Source organism: Eleutherodactylus coqui, chromosome 4 (assembly GCF_035609145.1).
Source record: "Eleutherodactylus coqui strain aEleCoq1 chromosome 4, aEleCoq1.hap1, whole genome shotgun sequence".
NCBI lineage: Eukaryota > Metazoa > Chordata > Amphibia > Anura > Eleutherodactylidae > Eleutherodactylus > Eleutherodactylus coqui.
Window position 1 is genome coordinate 74679049 of NC_089840.1, and position 26978 is coordinate 74706026.

Here is a 26978-nt window from a genome sequence, read left to right on the forward strand (position 1 = left end):
GATTGATATTTAAACCGAACAATTAGCGAACGAGCCAATGATTATTTTCATGCCTGCCTAAAGCGAACGATGAACAGAAAGCGAACACTTTATCATCCGTTGATTGATCGTTGGCTGCATTTATATTAAACGTATTGTTTATCGATTGAACGATTTTTTCAACAATAATCGTTGCGTGTAAAAGGGCCTTAGTGAACTAATAGTGTTAACTGTTAGGCGCTAACACCCTCTCTAGCAGAGTAGCACTGTGAAGAACAAATCACGGCTTTACTCTAATGTACTAATGGGATAGTCAGTTTCTAATTACAGATAATGTGGACAAATGATTAGAGTAACCTTTGTTGTTCCTCTGTACTCCATATTAAGTGGATGCAACCGTCCTATAGAACGATTCAATTAAGGAAGAACAGGTAGAAACATACAAGCTGCTTTGTGAGAGGAGTGCAAGTATAGGATTACAATGCCGCACTTATTTACCTTTTTAGGTTCTAATGGATTCACAGTTTCGACTAGTTTACATTCCAAAAGAGATACAGTAACTGTGAAAGGTTACAGTTACAGAAATGCACAGTACTAAATACAATGGAGTCCAGCTTCATTCTTTGCTATGAATAGACAAGTAAAAGCAGTGAATGCCCTCCTGATAGTCTGCTTCCTGCTACTCTACATGTGAACTGCCCTCTGAAATGGCAACTTCTAGAGAGATAACAGTGAAGGGTGTGGATGAGCAGAACTCAATCCCTCGGGGCCAGGAAAAGCAAAGATGGCAGCACCAGCTTCTCTGACTAGCAATGTACACTGTTTTAGTATACATCGTTAGTCTAAAGGCCCATTTGGACGCAACGATGATCACTCAAAATTCGCTCAAATGTCAGTTTGAGTGACAGTTTTGAGCAATCATTTTGTATAAACTCTTAAGTAGCTACTTAAGAGTTTATTAGTGTGCAAATGAAGCCTTTCACTGAATGCAGATAACAGCTGGAGGTCTGTTATCTGCATTCAGCTGCTTTGTTCTCGAGTGGGACTGCAGCTGAAAGAATGCTATCAGTGCTATCCGGCTGAGAACCGATAAAACACATCGCTGACTTCAAGCTGACTTGAAGTCAGCGATGAACGCATAGTGCATAAGAAGTGCACGATGGGCACATGCTTAAACGCAGCGATTATCGCTCAAACGATGGCTTTTGAGCGAAATGTGAGTGATAATCGTTGTGTCTAAATAGGCCGCTTTGGATAACCTGTGATGCCCACATGAGCTGTGCTGGCCAGTCAAAGCAGCATGTAGTGTCTTAGATTAGTAATGTATGCTATGCAAAGAGTGCATCAGGTAGACGTTTCAGCCATGTTTGTTTCCCCAGGGCCGGAGGGTTGCTTTAAGCCCCTTTTACAAGGGACAACTGTCGGGCACTTCAGTGTCCAACAGCCATCCCAGCGATGATCGCTCCTAGGCTTCTACACAGGAGAATCATCGCTCAGTGAATGGAGGGTGAGCGGCCTGGAGATCTCCGGACCCACTGGCCTCCATTCACAGTAAACAAGCCATTGTTCGTAGATGAGTGATGGTCTGTTAGCACGGAAGTGTCCGAAAGTTGTCCCGTGTAAAAGGAGCTTTAGTGTATCCTGATACTTAAAGGGGTTGTCCCGCGCCGAAACGGGGTTTTTTTTTTTTCAACCCCCCCCCCGTTCGGCGCGAGACAACCCCGATGCAGGGACGTACAGAAAGCTCACCGGAGCGCTTACCTTAATCCCCGCGCTCCGGTGACTTCTATACTTACCTGTGAAGATGGCCGCCGGGATCCTCTGCCTCCGTGGACCGCAGCTCTTCTGTGCGGTCCACTGCCGATTCCAGCCTCCTGATTGGCTGGAATCGGCACGTGACGCGGCGGAGCTACACGGAGCTACACGGAGCCCCATAGAGAACAGGAGAAGACCTGGACTGCGCAAGCGCGGCTAATTTGGCCATCGGAGGGCGAAAATTAGTCGGCACCATGGAGACGAGGACGCTAGCAACGGAGCAGGTAAGTATAAAACTTTTTATAACTTCTGTATGGCTCATAATTAATGCACAATGTATATTACAAAGTGCATTAATATGGCCATACAGAAGTGTATAGACCCACTTGCTGCCGCGGGACAACCCCTTTAATAATAGCACATAGTAAGTAAACATCAACCAAGATGAGATTCTTCAACATTGAGGAACTTACAAGCTGTATCCCGTAATTCTAGAATGGAAGAACACCGTGTCGCACCAAGTAATTCAGTACATCATTGTATTGATTGAATACATTTACCAAGTTTACTATAGATATTTGGGTGGTCGTAGACATGTGACTCTCAAGGTGAATAAGAATATTGTCACGTTGCATCACCGCTGCTCACCTGCTCGTGGTGATGCGTTCAGATGCCACCGCGGGTCACACGCTGCACAGCACTCCTTTGCCTCAGCGTGCCCCCAGATTTCTACCTGTAGGGCTTCTGTCCCTTTCTTAAATGGCCAGCGCGCTAATTTCGTCCTCCACCAATCCCTAGCCTGCATCTGCTATATTAGAGATCCTCCCTTCATGGAGGATGCCTAAGCAAATGGTCTCATAGCTAATGTGATAAAGTCCCAATTTCTGTGTACTCCTGGTTTTGAGCCGTACTTGTTTTTGACCATTCTGACTTCTGTGCTCCCTGACTACGTCTCTGTTTTTCATGACTCTGTCACTGTCTGCTTCCAGCAAGGCCAGTATCCCATTTAAAGGGGTTAAGCATAAAAACTGGGATTTACCAGGTGCTGCCAGCTCAGATAGCCCACAGCCAAACTGGCCTGTGGCAAGCTGAATCCGCATCTATCTGCCTTACAAATATAAGGTCTAATAATAATGTAAAATGTAATTCTGCATACAAGTTTTGATGTAAACTGTCACAGTAACTTCTAAATACTCATGACCATCTATCTATCTCATATCTATCTCTGTATCTCATTATCTGTCTATCTATCTATCTCATATCTATCTATCTATCTATCTCATATCTATCTCATATCTATCTATCTATCTATCTCATATCTCTTACAGATGAGCGAGCATACTCGCTAAGGCTAACTACTCGAGCGAGTAGTGCCTTAGCCGAGTATTCTCCCGCTCGTCTCTAAAGATTCGGGGGGCGGGGGAGAGCAGGAAGGAACGGAGGGGAGATCTCTCTCTCCCTCTCTCCCCCGCTCCCCCCCTGCTCACCGCCACAACTCACCTGTCACCCGCACCTGCAGCCGAATCTTTACAGACGAGCGGGAGGATACTCGGCTAAGGCACTACTTGCTCATCTCTAATATCTATCTATGTATCTCATATCTATCTATCTCATTATCTATCTATGCATCTCATATCTTTCTATGTATCTCATCTATCTATCTCCTATCTATCTATCTATCTATCTATCTATCTATCTATCTATCTATCTATCTATCTATCTATCTATCTATCTATCTATCTATCTCTCTATCTTCCTCAGAAGATTACCTTGACTCTCAAGAACACATTCTTGATAAGTAGGGGAACATGCCATGTTTTAAAGGATAGCATGGGAAGTATAATACTGTTATTGTCTAGAGAATGAAAAGTTGCTGAAACTAGTTGTCTTGGGCACCGATAATGAAATGTTCCGTCACCTTCAATGTGACTCAACAGTTGTTATCTGCCACAAATGCTGACAAAAATGTACTTTTTGTTAAGATTAGGTTCTTGATGACTTGGGGATCTAAAGCTCATAAGTGCGACTCACAGGCATACTTGCTTAGGGCAACCCAAAAAAGAAAAAATATGTAATGTATAAATAAGAGGTTAAAAAGAACGAAGTTAGTCAACATCTTCTAAAAGCAAAATAAAGGGCAGGTATAAATATGTGGTGTATATGCAAAAAAAAACAAAACACATGTATGGAAGTCTGTATCTTTCAGGGGAACAAACCATTCAGTATGCTTGATCTTTTAAGGGCTTTTCCAGGCAATTTTTAATGATAACCTATCCTAAAGATGGGTCAAGCATAGTTGACCAGATGAGGTCCGTCACGTGGGACCCTGGCTGATCAGCTGATCAGGTGCCCGCTGTCATCGGAAAACACACAGAGTATGGATTGGAAGCAGATCACTCCGATGCCTGTGTAGTGGCTGGTGCTGGTAATTGCAATCGCAACTGTCATTGATTTTAATGGGAGCTGCACCTGCAATTACCAGCGCCGGCCACTACAAAGGGGTCGGCGTGATCTGCTTCTGCTCCATACCATGTGTTTTGCCAGTGACAATAAGTGCCCAATCAGCTGATCGTCCAGGGTTTCAAGTGGCAGACCCCAGACAATCCAGCTATTGATGAGGGCAGGTCATTAATAAAAATTGCCTGGAAAACCCCTTTAGGTAAAGGGACTTTTGGGCTCCCTCCAAACCCAACTAACATTGCATGAGCCCCGAAGCTCCTTGGAACGTGATTACAGGTTCCCAAGAACACAGCAGCAGTAATCAATAATCACTTTTACAGTAGAGCTGTAGAGAGAGTCAAGACATCTCAGCAACAATTATCAACCCCCACACCAAGCTTCTTTGAAGAAGGAATAGGAGTAGGAGTTCCCCAGGAGTGGAAAATTGTTTAAGGGTTCCTTCTTAAAGGGGTTATGGCATCAAACACAGCCTCTTTCAGAATGCACACCTAGGCGAAAGAGCTGATCACTCTGGGTCTCGCTCCAGCAATCTTGAAAAACAACTGATTTTGATGGGAGAAGCCTCGATCGGCCAAGCATTTCTAAATGTATAATTATGGTCTGCAACTCCTATAGGTGAATACAGAAGGTAATTATAATTAAACTGTCCCTCCAGCAGGCTGAATGGTATGATTGTAGCTAAAGCTGTTCTGATGCTTTATGGGATAGATGTATATATTGTATTCTCTCTTCTTAGACTATACACACTACCACTACCAAACACTTCTGGCAGCGGCCTATCTACGGCAGAACAAAAGGATAAGGCATGTTTGATTTCAATCTAATTTCCCCTGACATCTGCCATTAGAGCATAGTTGGAAGAGTACCATAAACTCCAATGTACGATTGTCAATGGATCAATTCGATGTTGTCCAGTCCTGCTGACATTAAAGGGGTTTTCCTTGGAAAATACTATTGATGACCTATCTTCAAGTAGTTGATCAGCTAGGGTCCGTTGCTCATGACTCTGACTGATCAGCTCAGCGGGCGCATGATGTCAGCACCGCAAATACACAGAGGTTGGAGCAGAAGTCTCGACGCCAACCTCTGTGTAGTGGCCGGCGCTTGTAACAGCAGGCACGGCTCTCATTGAAATCAATGGGAGCCGTGCCTGCAGTTACAAGCGCCGGCCACTATACGGAGGTCGGCACGGAGGCTTCCGCTCTAACCTCTGTGTATTTAGAGCGGAAGTCTCCGCGTTGACCTCCCATGTAGTTTCCAGCTCTTGTAACTGCAGGCACGGCTCCAACCTCTGTGTATTTGAGGCGCTGACAGCATGTTCCCCCCTCAGCTGGGTCCCAAGTGACCGACCCGGCCGATCAACTATTGATGACCTATCATGAGGATAGGTCATCAATAGTATTTCCCTGGTAAACCCCCCTAATATAATGTGCATGTCAGCATTATACCATTGATAGCAGTTATCTGCCTTCTTTCCGTAATGCTGCGCTTCTCCATTATCTACATTTTAAGCTGTATGGATTTAACATAACTTGCACCATAAAGACAAATGTGCCACGTGTTCCTCAGCGCTGTAAAATGTGTTAGTGGCATCAGGAGACCAAGCAACACTAATGAGCTGTTTCATGTTTCCACATGCTGAACTTGGACGACTCTGGATGCTTCTTTCCAGCCAAAGTTCAGTGGATACTCAGCAGATCTGGGAGTTGCGAGGATAGACAGCTGAGATTTACTTACAGTCCAAAGGGCAGCGCCCGGAGTGCTGAGATGCTGTTTCTGGACTGATTAAAGATACTAACAACTGCATGCAGAACAGAAGTGATCAGAGTCTTTCATAACCCATTTTTATGCTGCATCTACTCAATTTCTTGCCTGTGGCAGCAGCTTTTAGACTGCATTATGGTTGAGGCGTTGCCTGAATTACTTACTGAATTGCTGGAGTAACAGAACTGTTCTTGCCCTCTGCCTGTGTGGTAAAGTCAAATGCTAATGCAATAATTTGACTTGGGGACAGAGTGTAAAGGTTCGTGACATGAGCGAGTCACATAACTGCTGGCGGCTGAAATGCCATGCAGATTATTACTAGTGCCTTGTAAGGTTCTATGACATGAAGGTAACATTAATCATTAAATGATATATGACACTGAAACCGCACGTCCCTCCAAGATGGAGAGAGAGATTAATAAATAATAATTATTGCATCACACAGCTACATTCAACCGTAGAAAGTTGAAAAACTAGTAAAGTAATGATTTTGGAGTGGGGGTAGAAAAGGGAACTAATAGCAAGCATGTGCAGAATATACAAATTCCATGAGGATATTACCCTTAGGCCATAGTCATACCTGGTGATATAAGATGACAAGGCTAACCAATGACAGTGTTGTGTCCGATTTGCATGCGTTATTTAAGGGGTAGCTTGTCCTATAAGGTCCAGCTTCTCTAATCCCGATGATTGGCTGTCAGGTGAAGCTTCATACAACCACTTACATTTCCAAGTAGTGGCCATTGCAGGGGAAATGTTGTATTTATGGTCTCCATTCATAGGATGGTGTAAGTGAGCTGGAGGTGCTGCTGTGGGGCTACAGTAATCTGCAGAGGAGCTGCTGCTGGCAAGCTGAGGCGAAGAGCAGGGAACCGTGGTAGAGTCACGGTCCTGACCTGGGACTAGCCTGGGCCAGTAGTACCGTAGCAACGGCTCCATTATGATGGACTGTGAGGCCGGCCTCAATTCTGGTATTATGTGTGCACACAGCTGGGGACTTGACTGGTTCAATAACAGGCATGTTACCTAGTGAGGTGCCACATTAAGGGACTTGGCCTACTTAGCAAATTGCCATTGCTCGCAGTCACAGACTGAGACAGTATTACAGAGGTGTGAGCCTGGAGTTTGATTGCTGTGTTCATAATAGATCATACTGATAACAATAGAGTGTTAATCCTTAATGACAAACTGTGCGCTTAATTACGTAATCTGTAATTCTGTGTAATGAGACTGATTTCCATAAAGCGTTGTTAATATTATTCATAACGTATTACGGTTATTTTATATTCTGCATCAAGTAAAATCTTAGAATCCAGTTGGCCGTAGCTAGTGTCACGGTATTTAGCTATAAAAGTTCAACTGCTTAATTGTCATAATTCCATTATTCACTTTCTTTCCTTTGGTCACAAGTAAATATTGTTTCTTTTGGTTACTCCATCTGCTGTATTGTTTCCTGAGCCCTACATTGCAATACGACCACCTGCGACATGCCTATACAGTGGTATACATTGAAAGCATATGTTAAGAGTTATACGTTGGGAAATCAATCTGACCTCCAATATAAAATGCAAACACACTGTCAGTGTAAACTGACCCTTAGGCCTCATGTCCACGGGTAAAAGATTATTTAAAATCCGCAGCGTTTTTCCCGCACGCAGATCCGCACCCCATAGAGATGCATTGGACACCCGCAGGTTGTTAAATACCTGCGGATGTCATTTTCCCCTTGATCCACGTGTGGGAAAAAAAATGCGACATGCTCCATTTTAGTGCGGGTCTCCTGAGGGGACTTCTCCCGCAGTCTTCTATTGAAGCCTATGGAAGCCGTCCGGATCCGCGGAACACCCGTGCCAGAATTTAAACTTACCTGTCCGGACGCTGTGGATCTTCCCTCCGTCACGGCCGAATCTTCTTTCTTCAGCCCGGCGGATGTGCCCGGGACATGCGCGCGGCACGCTGCCGACGTGCCGAGCACATCCGCCGAGCCGATGAAAGAAGATCCGGCCGCGACGGAGGGAAGATCCGCAGCGTCCGGACAGGTGAGTTTATTCTTATTTTTAGCCTCATGTCCCTGGGAAAGGAGGGACCCGCTGCGGGATTCTGCATGGAGAATCCACGGCGGCCTGATTTTCCCCGTGGACATGAGGCCTTACTGCGACAAGAATATAATGTCACAAAGAAAAAGTAGAGCTTTGTTTTGTAAGTGACTTTTTAATCTGAATACTTTCTAAAATTGTCAGAAAAGAAAAGACTCTGATACAAAGAAACTGCAGCTCCAAGATCATCACTTTCAGGCTTTATTCACATGAGCGTAAATCGCCCGGCCGATATACGCTGCCTATCTGATGCATTGGTTTACAATTCATCAGTTGAGATGGGTGTATTCCCATGGCAAAAAAGCACCAAGCTGGCCAAGATAGCGCATGTGAGCGCATTTCGGCCAGGCGCTTTTATGTCGGACAGGAAAGATAGTTCAGGAACTATCTTCCTGGCCCGAATATAGCAGCTGCTTCCATAGACTCCTATGGGAGCCAATGGTAGCTGCCGGCAAAGGGAGGTGGGAGGGAGTTTAGTAGCGTATCTGCTAAATTCCCACCCCCTTCCTCTCATTTCCGCCCCTAGCCGGTTGTTTGCAATGGGAGGAAGTGGGACGGGGCAGGAGCTAGTTGCTAAGCTGGCAGTCAACAAGGGGCAGAGAGGGTGCGAAGCTTAGCACACTAGCTCCTGCCCCATCCTGCTCCCTTCTAAGGCCGAGAGCCGGCAAAAGGGCAGAAAGGGGAAGGCACTTTGTCTACCCCCACCCCACGGCAATCAGGGCTCAGCGTATATGCGCCGGACTCGGGCCATTTGAACAGGTGCAGAAACAACAGATTTGTGTGCCCATTCACACGATTTTCGGTCGCGCTGTGGCCATGACACAGCAGACTGATAATCGCTACGCTTGTGTGAATGAGCCCTCACACTAATATATCTAATATAAGTCACTGACTCACACCGCACAAATCGCCAGATAGATTGTATTAACAAGCAGGAGGCACAGTGGATATAAAAAGTCTGCCCACCCCTGTTAAATGCCTTTTTTTTTTCATTGAAAACCAAAACTGAAATCATTTAAGGTAGAACCCCCCCCAAAAAACTACAATAATGTGGTTGCAGAACTGTGAACACCCTTTTATATTTGGGAATGTGGTTGTGTTCAGAATTAGCCAATCACAGTCAGACTCCTGATAAATAGTAGTCAGCACTCCGCTGCAACTACTTACAGTGATTCTGATTTACCCCATATAAAGTTTAGTAGGATCTTCCTGACATTTTCTAAGTCGCATTTTTCAGCAAAAGCCGTGATCCGTAAAGAGCTTACAACACATCAAAGGATCTAATTATTGAAAGGTATCAGTCAGGGGAACGGACCCCAAAATTTCCAAGGCATCACATATACCAATTTGAAATGGTGGATCCTGTGTTATCTACAAGTAGGCATTTACCTCTCAGTATAATCCTGCCTGTGATGTTAGTGAGATTGCTGTAAAGCTTTCTCTACACATCAGGAAGTATCAGCCTATTATTAGGCTCTGTACTCAATGAGAAAACTGCAGGATTTCAGGATTGAAAAAAAAATACAGATTGTGACAAGACAATAAAAAAAATCTCCAAAAGTTCTCAAAAAAATATGTTTAACACAAAAATTTGATTTATATAATTGCTCGTTTTCTGCTGACACATCCCCTTTAACGTACCTAGCTCTAAATACATTTGCTGACAGCGCTACTGTATAAAGGTGTCATTATAACTACAGTCATTATAATAAACACAGACCAAGAGAGAAGTAAAGTTAATTATAGAGAAGATGTGCTGTCCTACATTATATTGTCTGCAGGCTGCGCTAAACTTAGAGCTTCGAGCTGTATCTTCACAATGATTAAAGAAATACGTTATCCGTAGCATGATTAAAACAAACTAGTTGGCTTCCAAAAGTAGTAATTAAAACACTAAAGCTCCAAGTTCTGTTCACGTGAGACTTCAGTGTATCGGAAAACATATATGTCTAACATGTATCAGCGACATATGCAACTGTATGCCAGAAAGTTTTATATATTGCCCATCGTCTCCTATCATAAAAAATGGAATTAAAAGAATTCCCAAAAGGACGTTCTGCACAGAACCTCTTTAAATGTCTCTGATTACCATACAGTCTGTTGCTTGGTGCCATACATGGAAATGGGGAAGACTATGTACGTCACACAGTTACAATTGGCCTGCACAATCAACCTAATGGAGCATGCTTAGTGATGAACAGAGTACTGCAGACCAGAACCAGCTGCTTAATGTTCCATGTCCATTAATCATCCTATGAATTTGTCTTTGCCTATCCAAAGCTAGCAGACAGAGTATTGATCCTGAGCATGCTCAAAATCTCACCCATATTCACAAACATGATATCATCCTCATAGTGGATCTGTGCATGCCTGCAAATATTAATGGTCTAGTAAAAAAAAAAAAGAGCTATCACATCTTTGTGGTGGTAGAACACAAGCTTCACTTGGTATCAGTGCAATAAAAGCTCAACGATTTAATGTACAATCCCTTGTGGCAAACAATATCCATCTGGCTTCTGCAGCAGTTAATGACTCACATGAAAGCAAGATAGTAACAGCCTTTATATATCCTTAAACTGACCATAGTCATTAGATTTGCTTACGAACTCTTGACCAAAGACTGCCAATAAGGAAGAAAGGACACAAGATACAATTTTTCTATTGCTTCCAGTCAAGATAGGCAGCACAAGTTAAAGAAATACTCCAGGCAAAACTATATACTGTGTTATATCAGTGGTGGTCCTGATGGGGAATGCATGACACGGGCTATATCATTTTTGGTGTTCTCTGACTCCTGTGTTACGTACCACCTGTTGAGACTCTGAAATAGGTATAACAATGCTTCCGATTTCTCTGAGTGTTCTTTTAAGGGCCCTTTCACATGGGCCGATGAAGCGTGCCGATTCCCGCATCCAGCGACTGAACGTTGAAGAAGAATTTGCTCGCTTCTCATTTGTCGTACAGTTTTTTATGCCTAAAACTTAATGATGGATGGGCCCATGCAAACAGGCAGTCATTCACTCATGAACGACTGCTTGTTTACTGGGAATGTAGGCGGGAACGATCTCCCACCGGCTCCACCTCCATTCACTAGTAGTGATGGTTCCTGTGTAAAAGCACAGGAACGATAATTGCTGCGACAGCCTGTTGGGCATCTACGCCTGACATGTCGTCCTGCGTAAAAGAGCCATATGTCGATCTGATTTATGTACATTCAACCAACTTCAATATGTACGTTAATAAGAAAAAGTGGGTGATAATAGGAATAGAAGGATCCTTCGGCCAGCAGTTATTGGGCATTAGTGAAACAATAAGAAATAGGCCAGTAAAGCGGGCCATAGGCAGTCGAACAATTATACTTTTGGCAAATATCACTACAACCATTTCGAACCATGCATACACTACAGCCAATTTTACAATCATCCCTTTCCAAATGTCCTATAAAACTGTATGGACATTGGGACCCTCTCCATTGTCCACAGGGAAAAAACACTCATAAATAGTGACTTAGCACTAGCGGATGCAGTCTATTTATGCAACACTACATTTACCTTTCAATATTACCATATGATCTAAATATATATATATACATATATATATATATATATATATATATATATATATATATATATATATATATATATATGGCCTTATGTAGCAAAATTGTACAAATGGGTCATAGAGATGCAGGATATACATATCCTGTCTATGGAGCAGCCTGTATGGGTGGAATATATATATAAACAGTACAACAACCCCATTGGACTATCTCAAGGGCAAAATGATATATTTGAAAGTTAGTGCATGTCAAATGGTCATCTGTGTTAGACCCACCTTTATGACATTGTGGCATTGCGTCTTTAGCTTCATTTACTAATATGTATGATGTATTGTATCATACTTCACATTCCATTGGGTCTATAAGACACTTATACTAGTGAATGAATGAATTAATGAATGAATAATGCACCTCATAAGCAAGTGTTAAGACCATATTTGCTAATTCAGTCATTTCTCATTGATGCCTTCATAAATCCCTCAGAAGGTATCTTGATGAACAGTACAGCAATGAAGAGATGTGTCACATTGAGTGGGTGAGCTCTACATACATACACTCTGCACAGTAACTCATCATGCTTCTTGCTCAGAGAACACAGACCTCTGTATGCAACAATATGAAAATCTATCTATTATTCTTTTCCATTCAATGGATAGTAAGTAGTTGCTTATGAGTTACTATACATATAAAGAAAAGCTATCACAATAAAATGACTCCCAGAACAACTCTAATGTGTGGCTAGCTGAAGAGACACAGATTCCAATACCGTAATTATCATCTCTGAACTCACTTTCACATCCTCAACAGTAAGCCAGGATACAGCCCCTACTCCATATTGCAACGCATCACCCGGACTGACAAACCATACAGCAGACTCCTAGATGCTTTACTAGTATACAGAGCCAGGGCCATTTACCAGCTTACCGAGAGGGAGTGAAAGTGGGTTCAGGGATAATACTGACATGGTTGTAATCTGTGTCTCCTCAGCATCCACACATGATAGTATTCCAGGGTCAAACATCTACAGGTGATTCACTGGGACTTAAAGACTGATAACCTATTCACAAGACAGGTCCCTGGGAACCCTGCTGTTCAGCAGAATGGAGGGATGAGAAATAGGACTGACTGCTATGTTCAGGACTGTGCCTATGTAAAAAATGAAGTTGATCAGTGTCTAAACCCAGAAAACCCCTTAACATGAATCTTATTATAATGATATTGTAATAAAACCATGTGAAACAGCCTAACTAGTCTAGAATTATGCTGTACCTGGATAGTGGCACAAGTGAGAGTAGAACCCTTCAGATTTCAGCATGATAAGCAAGGATCCCCAGCCTAGAAGTACTGCAGAAAAGAAAAGATTTTCAACGACGGCAGTACATGCCATCCACCACCGACGTCGATGCGCTGTAGCTAGTGTAGGAGCCATTTTTTCTTGTAGTGATTGTCAGCCTGTAAAACAAAGAATTGAACATTATTATTAGCTAACATAAGTTAGATAATCGGTATACAAATTGTCATTTTTCGCTTTAGAACTGCTGCAGTGCTGCAAAAATCAATTATATCAATCTGCATCCAGTGGTTTCTATGGATACCTATGGTCCTCCAGAGCCAAGAGTCTCCCTAAAGTCCTCCTTAAGTTCCCCTAGAGGATATATGATAAGTATCAGAATAGTGTGGGTCCAACCACTAGGCTGTCCACTGATTATGAGAAAAGCATGTCACAGTGAGGGTTCTAATGTAATCTCTAAAACATAACTTTTATTCATCGAATAAAAAATAAAAAGAATTCTGAATCTCAAAATCCTAAATTCTAGACACACGAACAAAATATATATATAAAACCTAACCCCTATCCTAAAGAGGGGAAAGCAATATATGAGCTGCCTAGGCAACAAGGTATTTCGTATCAAGGATACCAATTTTCTATCCCTGTGTTCAGCCGTATATAGCTTATGGATAGAGAAAGAATACAGGTCAGTTCACTAAATTGATGTTCCCAAAATAATAAAGTGGCACCACCAGCCTCTGTGGTAGGCTGGCAGCTACCACAGAGGCTGGTGGTGCCACTTTATTATTTTTGTTCCTGCAATTTAAGGCTGGGGGAAACTGGGTTGGTCTAGTTGTCTTATCTAGTGATAGGATCGTCTATCTCCTTCAATTATTTGAAGTCATTTTCCCTATTTTGGGATTGACTTAAAGGGGTTGTCCCGCGCTGAAACGGGTTTTTTTTTTTTTTCAACCCCCCCCCGTTCGGCGCGAGACAACCCCGATGCAGGGACTTAAAAAAAAACCAGCACAGCGCTTACCTGAATCCCCGCACTCCGGTGACTTCTATACTTACCGGTGAAGATGGCCGCCGGCATCTTCTCCCTCCGTGGACCGCAGCTCTTCTGTGCGGTCCATTGCCGATTCCAGCCTCCTGATTGGCTGGAATTGGCACGTGACGGGGCGGAGCTACACGGAGCCCCATTGAGAAGAGAAGAAGGCCCGGACTGCGCAAGCGCGTCTAATTTGGCCATTAGACGGCGAAAATTAGACGGCACCATGGAGACGAGGACGCCAGCAACGGAACAGGTAAGTGAAAAACTTCTTATAACTTCTGTATGGCTCATAATTAATGCACAATGTACATTACAAAGTGCATTAATATGGCCATACAGAAGTGTATAGACCCACTTGCTGCCGCGGGACAACCCCTTTAATAGCGAGAGCTGACTTATCTGATTACAAGTTTAGTGGTTCCTGATGAGGCTACGCCATTGTAGCGGAAACGCGTTGAACCCACGGCAGAATTTATCTTGGCAGTTTGGTGTGCTGCATTTTTTGCTCTTGTTGGCTATAGCTCACAAAAAATTGTGTGGAGCTTTAGCTATACTTAAGAGGTCAGCAAGCCATTTGATTCTATTCAAATCCTGGATCAACCGTAGAAAGCGTGTTTGCTTTCATACTTACGGCTTTCTGAGACGTTAGGCAGCGTATATCAATGGGAGGAACAACGTACCTACCATAAAGACGGAGGCTTTATATGTTCCCTACCTATTGAATAGCCGCAGCAATACAACTAAGTTGGGAACATCAATTTAGTGAACTGACCTGTATTCTTTCTCTATCTATAAGCTATATACGGCTGAACACAGGGATAGAAAATTGGTATCCTTGATACGAAATACCTTGTTGCCTAGGCAGTTCATATATTGCTTTCCCCTCTTTAGGATAGGGGTTAGGTTTTATATATATATTTTGTTCGTGTGTCTAGAATTTAGGATTTTGAGATTCAGAATTCTTTTTATTTTTTATTCGATGAATAAAAGTTATATTTTAGAGATTACATTAGAACCCTCACTGTGACATGCTACTCTACATCTAGGTGTTCTTCCTGCAACTGTGAGACCCCCGATTATGAGAAAAGCAATCCCAACTGTCCCTGAATGAATGGAGTTGTGATCCAGCATGTGTACTATTACCCCTATGGTACTACTGGGGATAGCTCAACATGCATACTTGGGAGCCCCATACAAATGAATGGAGCAGCAGTAGTGCACATGTGGTCCAATAGTTGGCTTTTGCTCAGATGAAAGATCTTTCATTCGTCAGCCAATGTCACTGAACATGTATGGCCAGCTTGAAGGACTGTGATGACAATTTTTGGGTGGTGTGGCCTAGATTGTGATGTGAGCTATGGAGACACGCTAGGATAGCTCCCAGCTGTTATACTAGCTTGGTTCTTTTCTTGAGGCGGTGTTTTTGACTGCTGCCTTGCTGGTCACCACGCCTTTGGCTGTGCTGCATCACCGTTCCTGTTGTGGGGGAACGGAGAAGGGGAGGTGCAGTGATAGCAGACGGTGGTCCGTTGTTTACCCAAGTTGTGATGACGAGGAGTAAAGAAGGCGAACTTTACCGCGGACACTTTGTATCATATCGGCTGTCCATACAACATTGGAGATAATTTCGAATATTGAACATGGTAATTGTGCGGAATGCACGGAACGCTTTGACCATTCTAATCGGTTTACAGAGAAATGCCGCAATGCGGTGAATAGGTTGGCGGAATTTTCTTGCTCAACTTCTGCAACCCTGGTAATAGCTTAGGCCTGCCCTCATCTCGCCCCCTCCCATTGCAAATGCCGGACAGGAGGAGAGAGGCACAGAGCCAGTGAGGAGGATGGAGGGGGGGACTGCTTAGATGGAAGCGTATATCGGCGGGGCGTGAAAAGCTGACCAATATACACTCATGTAAATAAGCCCTTAAACAGACAGTCACTCAGAAGTGAGCGGCTGCTGTTTACACTAAACGGTGCGTCAGTCAGTTTTCTGCATGCAGAAACTGTGAACAGTTCTTGTTCGGTCGCTACATGCATTTACACAGGAGGACTATTATTCCAATTCCAGCGGGAGCGTGGGAAGCTGAACGATTAGGAACAATAATCATCCCATGTTGATGGGCCTTAGCAGACATATACACAAGCAGGGAAGCCCTCAAGAAAGCAATGCGATAAGTTACTGGATTCAATCTTATCACTTTCATGATAGTAAGAGCAGCAAAGATCTATTGGTTTAACTCCTTGTCAAAGTTTCAAGATTGTAGGAGTGGAAACTAAATAACAGATAACTGAAACGCTTCCTCAAAGAGTCCTCACCAGCAAACAAGGATATAGCTCCAATCCTAAGAACTTTAGAACTTGCACACAAATATCATATAAAGAGGTAAAAAACAACCATCAACACCTAAACACACTCATACTAACAGCTCATCAGCCAAACATTAATATGCTATGTGTCCCCAATGGGACTTACAATTAAATGGACACAAAACCGTAAACTGGTATTTCCAGCTAGGACATTTATGGCATATATGTCAGATAGATTCCCTGTTACTGTAGCTAAAGGTAAGTGAATAGAGCCACCTCTCCATGTATTCTTGGCCTGGGTGTGGCAATTGGCGGTGCGGCATCCTCGGTCTCCATATAGGATAATTTGCTACAAAGTTGTCTGCTTCCCCCTATGAAGCTAATTGGACTGGGGAGACTGATTGTAATGTTCTTCAATGTGCTTACTGCCAGGAAGTCCAGGGAACTATCTGTCCGTGATCAATACTACTATCGCCAGTTCTGATCATTTTCCATAATTATCCCTAAGCACATCCTTTTTAATTGTATTAGCTGTTATTTTATACGCAATTTAGTATTTTTGATGCAGTGCTCCTTTAAGAGACATTTGATACTGCTGCTGTCAGATTGTGCAGCCTAAAAAAACCCTATTCTATTCAACTCTACCCTTTTCTACCTAATTAGTACGCAGCGATGACTTTGAATATTTTGGAGAGGGACGGACGGATGTCACTTCAGTTGGCAAATAAATCCCCCCTTCGAAATTGGAAAAAGATTAGGAAACATCTGAACATGATCCTAAAATAGTCCTTTGCCAGAAATATCTAGCTGCAGCGACGGTAATAAAATGACAGCTTATTATACGCCTCCATTTGGAGTTTTTAGGCTGCCTATCAAATCTTCATTCTCTGATCCTAAGAAATTGCATCTAACTGTATCCCTCAGATGTTTACTAATAACAAATACCCAAAATCTACATGTTTCAATTATTCACTAGGCTAAGCGGTTCAGCAAAAGTACAAAGGAAATCAAACGGGCCGACATGACATGGATGTCACATATGCCAGGCACAGCATCTGCTCCATGGACTAAATGTGCCGACCATAATGATTATTGAGGAGGGATTCTTCATTAGCTGCATATTCAGTATGGAAAGTGCATGGAAAATACAAACTCAATGGGGACAGTGCTGGCAATACCAACCCCGGGTGCTGCAGAGCTGTCCATTCCTGGCTCCGTATACAGTGACAGCGGCCTGCAAAAAGCTGATCAGTGGGGTCCCAAGTGGAAGACCCCCGCTGAACAACTATTGATGGCCAAATAAACATTACAAAAGTGGGACGGAAAAGAACCCTGCTACTTGCAGAATACCATAAAAAACAAGTTTCATAATTACACGGTAAGAAAAAAAAAGGAAACTGTTAAAATCCCAGTTTACTACTACTGTGTTTCCCTGAAAATAAGACCTACCCCGATAATAAGACCTACCCAGATTTTCAGGGGCTTGAAATATAAGCCCTCCCTTGAAAATAAGCCCTAGCTACACTAGATTAAAAAAAAAAAACAACAGCAATGCTGACCTAGCCGGCGGCATCACCGTCCCTCGCACTGGTCTCCGGGGCTGCGGGAGGCTGCTGTGTCCTCCACGCTGACAGCATTCTCTTCCTGGTAATGAGGCTTTGATACTCCGCCTCAAGCAAGTGAGTGCTTCGATCATTTTAGTGAATGACATCACTGAATGGCTGAGGTTTATTGATCGAGCGCCGGCTCTGATTGACTGAGAAGCGGCGCTCGTGATCCAATCACAGCACTCACTTGCTGGAGGCTGGGTATTCAAAGCTCCGTTGGGTACCAAGAAGAGAATGCTGTCAGCGTGGAGAACACAGCGCCGTAGACCAGCACGAGGCATCGGACTGCCGCCGGCTAGGTAAGTATAAGACACTCCCAAAAATAAGACAGTGTCTTATTTTCGGCAAAGCACGGTATGCACATTTAGGGTGCATTCAAACAGGCGAGAAAATAGCACGAGATTTGTGCATTGCAAGACCCACAAATCTTGCACAAATATGAACCCCATTCATTTGCATGGGTTCAAACATATGAGTGTTTTGTTTCCTGCATGGCACTGCAATGCGATGCGAGGAACATATCGTGGCATGTTCTATCTAGCTGTGATCTTGCATCTCAGACCCATTGTTTTCAATGGGGCCGGGGACAGCAGCGCTGCCCCTTATTGAAAGCAATAGGAGAACTCTGCGATCCTCTGCTGCGGCTGTGACAGCCGCGGTGGGGGATTCCTTTATACCCCCAAAGTGAGGCGAGACTGTTTTCACATGGATGGCGAGGGCGTTATCGAGCCGTGATTCACGGCCGGATTTCGCCCTCGTCTGTGTGACGTTAGCCTTATTCTGGTGTTTTTTTCTGCATGAAAACCAACACTAGAACATTGCATGTATGAAATGCAGTGGTACCAGTCTAAGGCCGTATCTCAGGGAATGAGTGATCAGCTAAAATAGACCAGAATACCCCTTTAATGTGGTTCTTTACTCGTAAACTATTGATGGCCTATATTCAGGATGGGCCATCAATAGCAGATCAACGAGGGTCCAGCGGCTGGGATCCCCGCTGGTCAGCTGTTTGCTGGGTCAGTGCACTTCTGTACTAAGCTGATTTCTGCAGGAAACAGACAGCTCCATTCTCATTGCAATGGCCAGAGTTGGTATTACAAGCAAAGTTCCCATTGACTTCAGTGGAATCTTTGCCTGTGATACCAACCAGGCCACTACAGTGAGAACTGAGCTGTCTGCTCCTAGCAGAAAGTATTTCAGTGCTTGAGTGCAAACAGCTCATCAAAGGGGTTCCTGTGTGGTGGACCCCCACTGATCTTCTACTGATAGCCTATTTACAACTGCATAATGCCTTTAATAATTCTCCCACCTGCTGATTCCACTTCTGGCGTTGGCTCAAAAAACTACACCTCGAACTACATCAAAAACTGCAAAAACCAGTTCACTTGTAGCAATTGCATTGCACTTTACTCCAGAAGCCAGTGATGCAATGTTATGAAATGGGAGTTCCAAGCTTATGTATATTTTCCTTTACCCCACAGCATACATTAGCATACATTAGCATACTGACTTGCACTTGAAAAATACCATGTGCTGTCTTTCCATGTGCTACTACACACGTGGTTTTACAGCTCTACTTGTGGCTGTTATCATACAATCATCCTATAACAACCCGAAATAACGGTCAAATCTGTCCTCAAACCAGTAAAATAGATGTTTTATGGTAGGCGCTAATACAATGAATGCATCAGTGTCATAAAGACTGCAAATGTTTTAAAGCTATAATCTAAGGTGACCAGACACCCTGATTTAGGTGGGACAGTCCCACTTTGGGACCCTGTGTCCCGCTTTCCATCGGGACCGCCATTTGTCCCACTTTCAGGATGTGGGATCACCATTATAATGAATACCGTCTTGGGTGCCGCAGCTCCCTGGCCGGTAATCACTATTCTGCGCTGCGGGCCGGATGCACACACTGACCGCAGTGTGTGCATCCGGGATCTTCGTCCTCTCCTCCCCTCACCTCTTCTCTATGGTTCCACAAGAGAAGAGGAGGTGGAGAAGGCGCTGCTGCAGGTGAACACACTTCCGCCTACTAGCAGCAGTGCTGAGAGAAGCAGCGGCGCTGTGAAGACCAGGAAGAGGTAAGTATGTGGGTATTAGGGAAGCGCTAATACTATGGGGCTTCTGTGGGTAGTCACTACTATTGCTGGGGCTGGTGTAGGGGAGCGCTAATATTACTGGTGCTACTGTGGGGGTCACTATTATGGCTGGGGCTGGTATAGGGGAGCACTATTACTACTGAGGCCACTCTGCACATGGCAACATACCTCAAGCTGACTATGTTTACACATGGCAGAAATGCTGCGGAATGTCTGCAGCAAATTCTGCATCTAAAAAAACTGTCCTAATCTGTACCATTGGTGCAGATTTTGACTGGGAATCAGTTGTGTATTCCACAGCTGATATCATACTATACGGTGCTCCCCCTCACCTCCTCCGAAGGCTTCCCGCTGTCAGCGCTCCCCAGCTTCCAGTTACGTTGTGATAAGCCCCTCCCCTGACCACACCCCTCTGTCCCGCTTTGACCCTGGGAAAATCTGGTCACCTTATATAATCCCATCTTAAGTATTAATAGCATATCCAGAGGATATGCTATAAATACCTGATAGGTGACGTTGCTGGGACTCTCACGTAGTAGAAGAACAGGGTCTAGTGACCCTTCTTGCCAATTCTGCTGCTTCTAATTTATACCGCGTTTTCCTGAGGGGTCTACTAATTAAAAATGTAGTTGATTGTACCTTCCAGTAGCCAAAAAGTATCTCACATCCAGCCAGAGGGACACTCTTGGCTATTGATGTTTATGAGCATGTTGCAGAATGCTTATACTCCAAACAAACAGAGCGTTACGATTCTGCTCTCATGTCCACTGGGGCCATTCGGGGCCATGACACAATAACGAGTAGGTATAGGCTACTGGCTGTAGGGTAACCCATGTTTGTCATCTCTATGGACAACAAGTCAACACATCAATGGGTTAAACAATAGGAGGCTATAGAATGCTTGCATATGTACGCATGCGCATGCGCAAAACACTGTGCATATCCGCAAGCGCCAGCACCTAACTTGGCTTAAAAGCCATTTAAACCAAGGCGGGGGAACCACCTGCGTGAAGTTAGCCGTAGGGCTTATTTAGACGACCGTATTTACTCAGGTATTTCAGCACGTAAAAAGGTCGCACAAAAACCGCGAACGTGCGATGCATTGGATTTCAATTGCTTCATTCAGACGAACGTGTTTTATTCGCGCAAGAAAAAATGGGACCTAATTGATCATTTTCAGCCGTCGTTTTCATACGGTGCGTGAAAAGATAGGCCTTGCGCTATCTTTTGCCGTGATACGCAGGAAGCTCCCATAGACTTCTATGGCAGCTGGAAAAAAGGGAGGGGAGGGAGTCACCCGGCGTACAACGCTGGGAAGAGAAGACAAAGCGCCGTCATTAAGCATTATTAGTCATTCCGCGCATTTTATGGCGACCGTTGGTCTCCATCGCTTCAGCGTGTTTTTTTTACATTCACGCAGCAGCGCCCCGTGTGAAGGGCTTTAAATACGCCAATTAAGATCGGGAGATGGTTGTGGCAAAAATTCATTCACGCGAACGTATAAGCGCACGCGGTCATGTGAGGGAGTCTTTAGGCCGCACGCAATACACAGAGTAGAATCCATTGATTTGGATTGGTTCGTTCACGGTCTTTCTTCTTTCCTACGTATTTTGGTCACTGGCAGCAAACGTCATCATAGAAGTCAAAGGGGATGCGCAAGTGCGTGCAAAACACGCTAGGAGGAATGTGGAACACTGCGTAGTTGCGCCGGAAAAAAGACCTATCTGGAGCTCATTTGTCTCATTAACTATTTTAATCAGTGCGTATTTTGTTGCCGTGTGCAAATGCACGTCCTTGTGCGCAGAAAAAGTACATTAAAATACACCGATGTGCGCAAAAAAACATTCCGCAAAAATGTGCGTTGGCTCGTGTGAACCCGGCCTTTCATTGTAATATCCAATTGTAAACCCAACCATTATATAGGCGCCTATGGTTATACAGCCCTATCCCCGTATTAGTAAATGCCCCTCAGTACTGGCACAATGGGCAGATGTATAAAAGAAAACCTCTGTTGCCCATAGCAACCAATAAGAACAAACCTAGCTTTTGTATTCCGCTGAGGTAAAATGTAAGCTGCTCTGTGATTGGTTGCCCCAGTGTTACTGCGGACCAATAGCCAGTCCCGGGCCGAGCCAACAACTTCTGCAGGGCAGCAATAAAGACATTTTATTCACAGGGTGAAACACTCTCCACAGGAAGCCGTGTGACCACATAAGCACACCAGCAGCCGGCACTGCTGCCCGGCACGGGAGGACCGCCCTGCTGTCACTGACAGAGCAACATTCACCCCCGGCTTCTCGGACGAGCGCCCGGCTCTGACGGAATGAGCAAATAAGCGCGCTCCTGTGAGGAAGACCACACCCCCTCGAACGGGGATTGGTCGGCCGAAACATTAGGCTTCTTCGTGATTGGTTAGTGAGCTGAAGCCGCGCACAAGGGGAGGGGACAGGTGTCAGAGCAGCCGGTTTGAACCGGCAGGCGCGAGACTGCGGCTCTGCGGAAGAAGTGCTCGTGAGGGGAGACGAGAGAGCGCGGGCGGGCACGGCGGAGGAGGGGGGTGGAAGAAGAGCCGGGAAGAGGGGGCAGCTAGAGTAACACTGTGATACTCTGGACACGTTTACAGGTTCCGGGGACGTAGGTAGAACAGAGAGAAAGTCAGTCCGGGGACAATCCGGAGCGACACCTGGAAGAAGGCGCAGGTGTGAGACAGTCAGGGGAAGAGGCAATGGGCGCCGGGACGTAGGACGGTATACGGAGGACTGGTCACTATAGGAGCGGACAGCGGTCTATATATAGATATATGTCCGGGGTATATCTATATATAGCGGTGTATATCTATATATAGGATCCCCCCATACGGCCCCATATGTACAATACATCCAGCTGTAACAAGTAGCCATGAATAAAAAGTATCGCCTTTGATAAATGTCGCAGTCTAAGCATACCAACAATGAAGTCACCCCGTATCGCCCCAACTAAACATCGTGCGACAATTTAGGGCGTATTCACGCGGGCGATCTCCCTCCGAGAAACTCGGGCGTTTGTAACCCAGCGATTTTTGCCTGCGATTGCGATGCGTTTACTGAGAACAACCCGCCGCATCGCTCGCTGCACTTGTGATTTTTACCTGCGTGAAAATCGTGTGTTGTCCAAAAATCGCACTCCCATAAAACATTCATAGGAGATTTTCTTTTGTACCCCACCTTGGAAATAATGGGCAATTCTTAAAACAAGAATCTCCCAAAAAATAGGACACGCAGCGATTTCTCCGATTAACCGATTTAAGGTCGTTAAGGAGGTTCCGTCGCAGATCCTGCTCAAAATATCCGACGAAAAAGCACTTTTTCTTCCATTCAAAAGCCGGGCAGCAACTGAATGGCCCCCATTATGGTCCATTCGGCGCTATTTGGTTCCGTTTGTTCGGCCGCTGGGATTCCCCTTTCCTGTTCCCCGAAAAGTGGAGCCCCGGCTGAGCGGTTTGGAATCCCCGTAAAATAACGGGTTCTGTACAGGTATGACCTGTGCCTCTTGCAACGCACAGAAATCGCGTACGAAAATCGCCCCGTAAATACGCCTTGATTGAAAAATCGCCAGTTTGAATAAAATACGTATTCTTTCCCCTGCGAATTCCCTCCATATCGCTATTGGACAGAACCGCACGTGTGAAATTCGCGAATGCGCCTTAATACCACCGAAAAACAGTTCGCACCATCTCAACGAAACATTGTGCGACATTTTTAAAGTAGCGAAGTATGGGGGGCGAACAAGAGCAGACAGATCTACTAGAACAGGACCTACACGGGGCAGTATACAGAAATGTATATGGTCACCATATGGCAGAAAGCAACACCGTGCAGCGCAGTTACTGGCAGCGGCCAGAGAGATCAATAGCTACAATGTAGCTGCAAGGAGGCAGCAGCAGCACAACTCTGCCAGCGCAGGTAGTGGGCACCGAGCGCCGGGCACAGCAGTCACCTGCCAGGTGCGGGGACCCCCGGTCTAGGCACGGGACAGCTGCTGTCATGCCGGCACGACTCGTTACTTACCGGTGTAGTAGACTAATGCAAGTGGATGGTGCCCAGGATCTCGGGCAGCTCAGTCCTTCTTCCTTCGGTGCGGGTCCCGGGGCTGCTTCTATTCCTTATTTGCCTTTGGACCGGCTTGGTTCCGGTGCCGCAGCCTCCTCTCGTCCTTCTTCTCGGGCCCGACCGGGTTGTTTTGTCATTTCTCTTTATTCAGGTCCCTTTTTATTGCGGAGCTTCTGAGAAAAACAGTGTAAGGCTGTGATTGGCTGACAGTCGGTAGAAACAGGAGGGCGGCCAATCAGAAGGCGGCTAGATAGAGAGAAGTGATGGAACAGATACATATAGTAACCAGAGAGGAGAATAAAAGTCAGAGGAGAGAGCTAGCTTCTAGAGAGAGGATCACTAATAGCTCCAGCAGATCGTGTGCTCAGCTTGTCCTACTATATAGAGAGAGGCTGGAAGAAGCAGCTCATTGTCCTGAGAGCTGCTCAACAAAGAAGGCAGAGCTGAAATCTGACACCCTATAATATGAGCAGCATATTTAAGGAGTCAACAGCTGACATGTCATATGGCACTACAAGAATTGCCTCCCCTCTGCCCTCCGGCTCTGAAATGAACTTTTTTTTTTTAGTCTTCCGAAGGAACTTTAGAAATAGCAGAACATATGGATACTTCTAGACAACCTTTGTTACTTTGTTTGCTCAAAAGGAAACCTGATCCACAGAGAGCGGCCAATGAGATTCAAGAGCAGAGACAAAGAGGACAACAGACCATCACCCAACAAACAGCCAAGACACAAGGAAAACTCCCATAACCACCAAACAAAGACACCCCTTCTTCCTGTGCCTTTAAGCAATAGTGCTGAACTTATGAGATACTCTGACTTAGAGCACTTTTACGCAGGCCGATAATCGCTCACATTCTCGCTGGATCGCAGGAACCTGAATGATTATCGTACAGCGTAAATGCATGAAGGGCGAGCGATAATTCGCGCAGTTATTGTTCGGCGTTCAGTTTCTTCACGCATAAGAACTGAATGAATACAGGGTATTGATCATTTATGAATGATGGCCTGTTTACTGTGAATGGAAGTGGTCGGGCCAGAATGATCTCCGGCTTGCTCCGCCTTCATTCACTGAGCGATTATCGCATGCGACAATTGTCGGGTGTAGCTGCAATAATCGTCACATGGAGAAGGGCTCTTAGGTTGATTTCAGACAAGCGTATAAAAACACGTCCGTAATACAGATCCATATATATATATATATACGTAAAATACATCCAGACATTGCATCCGTATGTCATCAATCTTTACGTCTTGGCGCCATAACGCACAAGTTTGAAAAAAACAGCGGGAAGATAGGTCCTGCCCCATTTTCCCAGCACATAGTTAATAGAGATGAGCGAACCTACTCGGTTCGGGTGTTTTTGAACTCGAGCACCGCTTTTTCCGAGTAACTCACTACTCGGACGAAAAGATTCGAGGGGCAGTGTGGTGGAGCGGGGGGTAGCAGTGGGGAACAGGGAGGAGCTCTCTCTCTCTTCCCCCCCCCCCCCACTCCCCTCTGCAACCCCCTGGCGGCCCCCGAATCTTTTCGTCCGAGTAGTGAGTTACTCGGAAAAAGCGGTGCTCGAGTTCAAAAACACCCGAACCGAGTAGATTCGCTCATCTCTAGTAGTTAATGCTACATACAGGGCAAGTCCTATCTCTTCTCGCTCGTACTATTAAAGGGCGAGAATCCCGATAATGAAAACAAAAGCAGTGAAATCAATGGTTTGGTTTTGTCCCGCATAGCGGGGCTAGATCACGCCCATGTGAAGAAGCCCTAAGGGTGGTTTTACACAGAACCATCGTCCGAATGGTCGCTGAATTGAGCGAATATAAGTGATAGTTGTTCCGTGTAAACGCGGCCACCAACAGGACGATGAGGGATAATTTGTTTACTAGTCGTTTTGTTTCAGCTCACCTTAAAATAGTCGCTGGCTGATTAATTATTGACAACTATAAAGAGGTAATTATTTGTCTTTCCACAACTAGCCAATAAACGTTGCAGGGAGGTGCGTGTCAGCGAACACGAACACGGGCAGCTATTGTTCTGCGTAAAAGCATGCAAACAGTAGTCATTGCATTGCAATAAATGACAGATCTGTGGCGTTTCCACAATAGGACAAGCAGGAAAATTCAGAGCTTGCCGATAATCTGACGCAATTTTTTTCCCTGTGAGTGAAATGGACGTTGGATGTTCGTGAATAGAGTGCTACCCGCCCCCCCCCCCCCTATTCTACAGTCACCTGCAGCGTGCTACATGTACATTCTTACACAGCAGCTTGTTACTTCTGGCCCTAGAGGATGGGAGAATCCTCTACTCATGAATGGTCAGGACTAATAAACTATACGTCCGGTGTATTTCTCTGATTGGTCCACTCGATTGAGCAAATACTCGGTTCAAGCCCTGTCCAATCCAGCACTGCTTCTACAATAAGTATTATGTGAATGGCAAATAGTTTCTTTGTAGAATATGGCTTCGTAGGAGCCCTGTGTGCTTTTTTCTCTGTAGATAATAGACATGCTGCCTCTTACTTGTATGCAAAAGAATACATCATGTTTTTGCAGTTGTACAGCCATTATTATACCTTTTGAGTTCATGTTGTGCTGTAACAATATGTAGGGTTTGTTGTGAGTTAAAATGTGCAAACATGCAAGAGTCCACAATTACAATAGAGATCCTCACATTCCATGATCACACTAGAGATGCTCACATTCCACGATCACACTAGAGATGCTCACATTCCACGATCGCACTAGAGATCCTCATTCCACGATCACACTAGAGATCCTCACATTCAACGATCACACTAGAGATCCCCACATTCCACGATTGCACTAGAGATCCTCACATTCCACGATCACACTAGAGATCCTCACATTCCACGATCACACTAGAGATCCTCACATTCCACAGTCGCACTAGAGATCCTCACATTCCACAGTCGCACTAG

The 26978-nt window shown here is 44.8% G+C and overlaps 1 protein-coding gene across 1 annotated transcript in view; it reads right to left on the reverse strand.

Annotated features, from left to right (window-relative positions):
* Positions 1-24460, reverse strand: part of SLC43A2 (solute carrier family 43 member 2) — a 73008-nt gene extending 48548 nt beyond the window's left edge. Inside the window, exons 1-2 of the mRNA XM_066599669.1 lie at positions 24000-24460; positions 12883-13065 (exon numbers count right to left, since the gene is read on the reverse strand). Of these exons, the coding sequence (XP_066455766.1) occupies positions 12883-13042 (160 nt within the window). The 5' untranslated portion in view covers positions 13043-13065; positions 24000-24460. The remainder of the gene's footprint in view (positions 1-12882; positions 13066-23999) is intronic.
* Between the last annotated feature and the right edge of the window lie 2518 nt (positions 24461-26978).